General features: G+C 38.9%; 1 protein-coding gene across 1 annotated transcript in view; it reads right to left on the reverse strand.

Moving 5' to 3' along the window:
* The window catches only part of LOC107576694 (uncharacterized), a gene marked incomplete at its 3' end in the record, with an annotated part of 14,610 nt that overhangs the window by 2,078 nt on the left and 11,663 nt on the right, over positions 1 to 869 (reverse strand). The window contains exons 8-11 of the mRNA XM_016262837.1: positions 767 to 861; positions 626 to 679; positions 432 to 551; positions 158 to 316 (exon numbers count right to left, since the gene is read on the reverse strand). Of these exons, the coding sequence (XP_016118323.1) occupies positions 158 to 316; positions 432 to 551; positions 626 to 679; positions 767 to 861 (428 nt within the window). The remainder of the gene's footprint in view (positions 1 to 157; positions 317 to 431; positions 552 to 625; positions 680 to 766; positions 862 to 869) is intronic.

Genomic DNA, 869 nt, shown 5'->3' on the forward strand with positions numbered 1-869 from the left:
CACTTTCTTTAAATATGCATAGAACCTGAATGACGGCTGCTGAGCTTTGTGTGCGCAAATTCTATATGATTTATTGCACATATCATTCAAGTAAATGAAGAGTGTTTTAATAAACAGTAAACAAAGCATGAAAAGTACACTAAGGAAGGGGCATTACTTGTTTTGCTGTTGAAGTTTACAGACTCTCGCTTGAATCACGACCAGAGGTTCACACAAGACTTTATGCTTCCGACCTTTGCCCTGCCTCTCTCCAGTGATGTTTTGACCTTTCATCACAGCAGAGAGCAAGGGATCATCCCAAGGAAGCACACTCAGACTGCAGCCAACGAAAAGACAATTCAATCATTATTCAATCAATAGCAGACCACAACTAAACAATTACTGTATTAGCAAGCAAATCATTTAAAAAAGCACTACGTATGTGGTGTTACATTTTTGGCAATGTGCAGTTTGAAGGCAGCGGAAGCTTCTGGTAGAAGGACTCCAGCTGCTTTATAAAAGAGCTGGAAAAATCAAAGCCAACTAAAAGCGTCCACACCTTTGTCATAAATCTGGAAGACAAACAGTTTAAGGCACAGAAAAATTCCAAGTAAACACAGAAAATAACTTGTGTTTGTACCATTACCTCCACAGGAGCACTGACACAGTTTCAGATACAGTGTTAGCAGCATGTATATTTCTGCAAAGGAGATATAACACACTAAGAGCTGTAACTATACATTACAAAAACAGGGATCAAAATGTGCAAGAGTGTAAAATATATTACCCAGGAGTCGTGTGGGTGACAAAAAGCTTAATAGCCCCTAATAGCATCACAACACAAGCCTTTGGATTCTCTTTCTTCGCTTCGTTCAAAAACATTTTGATGG

Source organism: Sinocyclocheilus grahami, unplaced genomic scaffold (genome assembly GCF_001515645.1).
Source record: "Sinocyclocheilus grahami isolate Dianchi unplaced genomic scaffold, SAMN03320097.WGS_v1.1 scaffold4168.1, whole genome shotgun sequence".
NCBI classification, from domain to species: domain Eukaryota; kingdom Metazoa; phylum Chordata; class Actinopteri; order Cypriniformes; family Cyprinidae; genus Sinocyclocheilus; species Sinocyclocheilus grahami.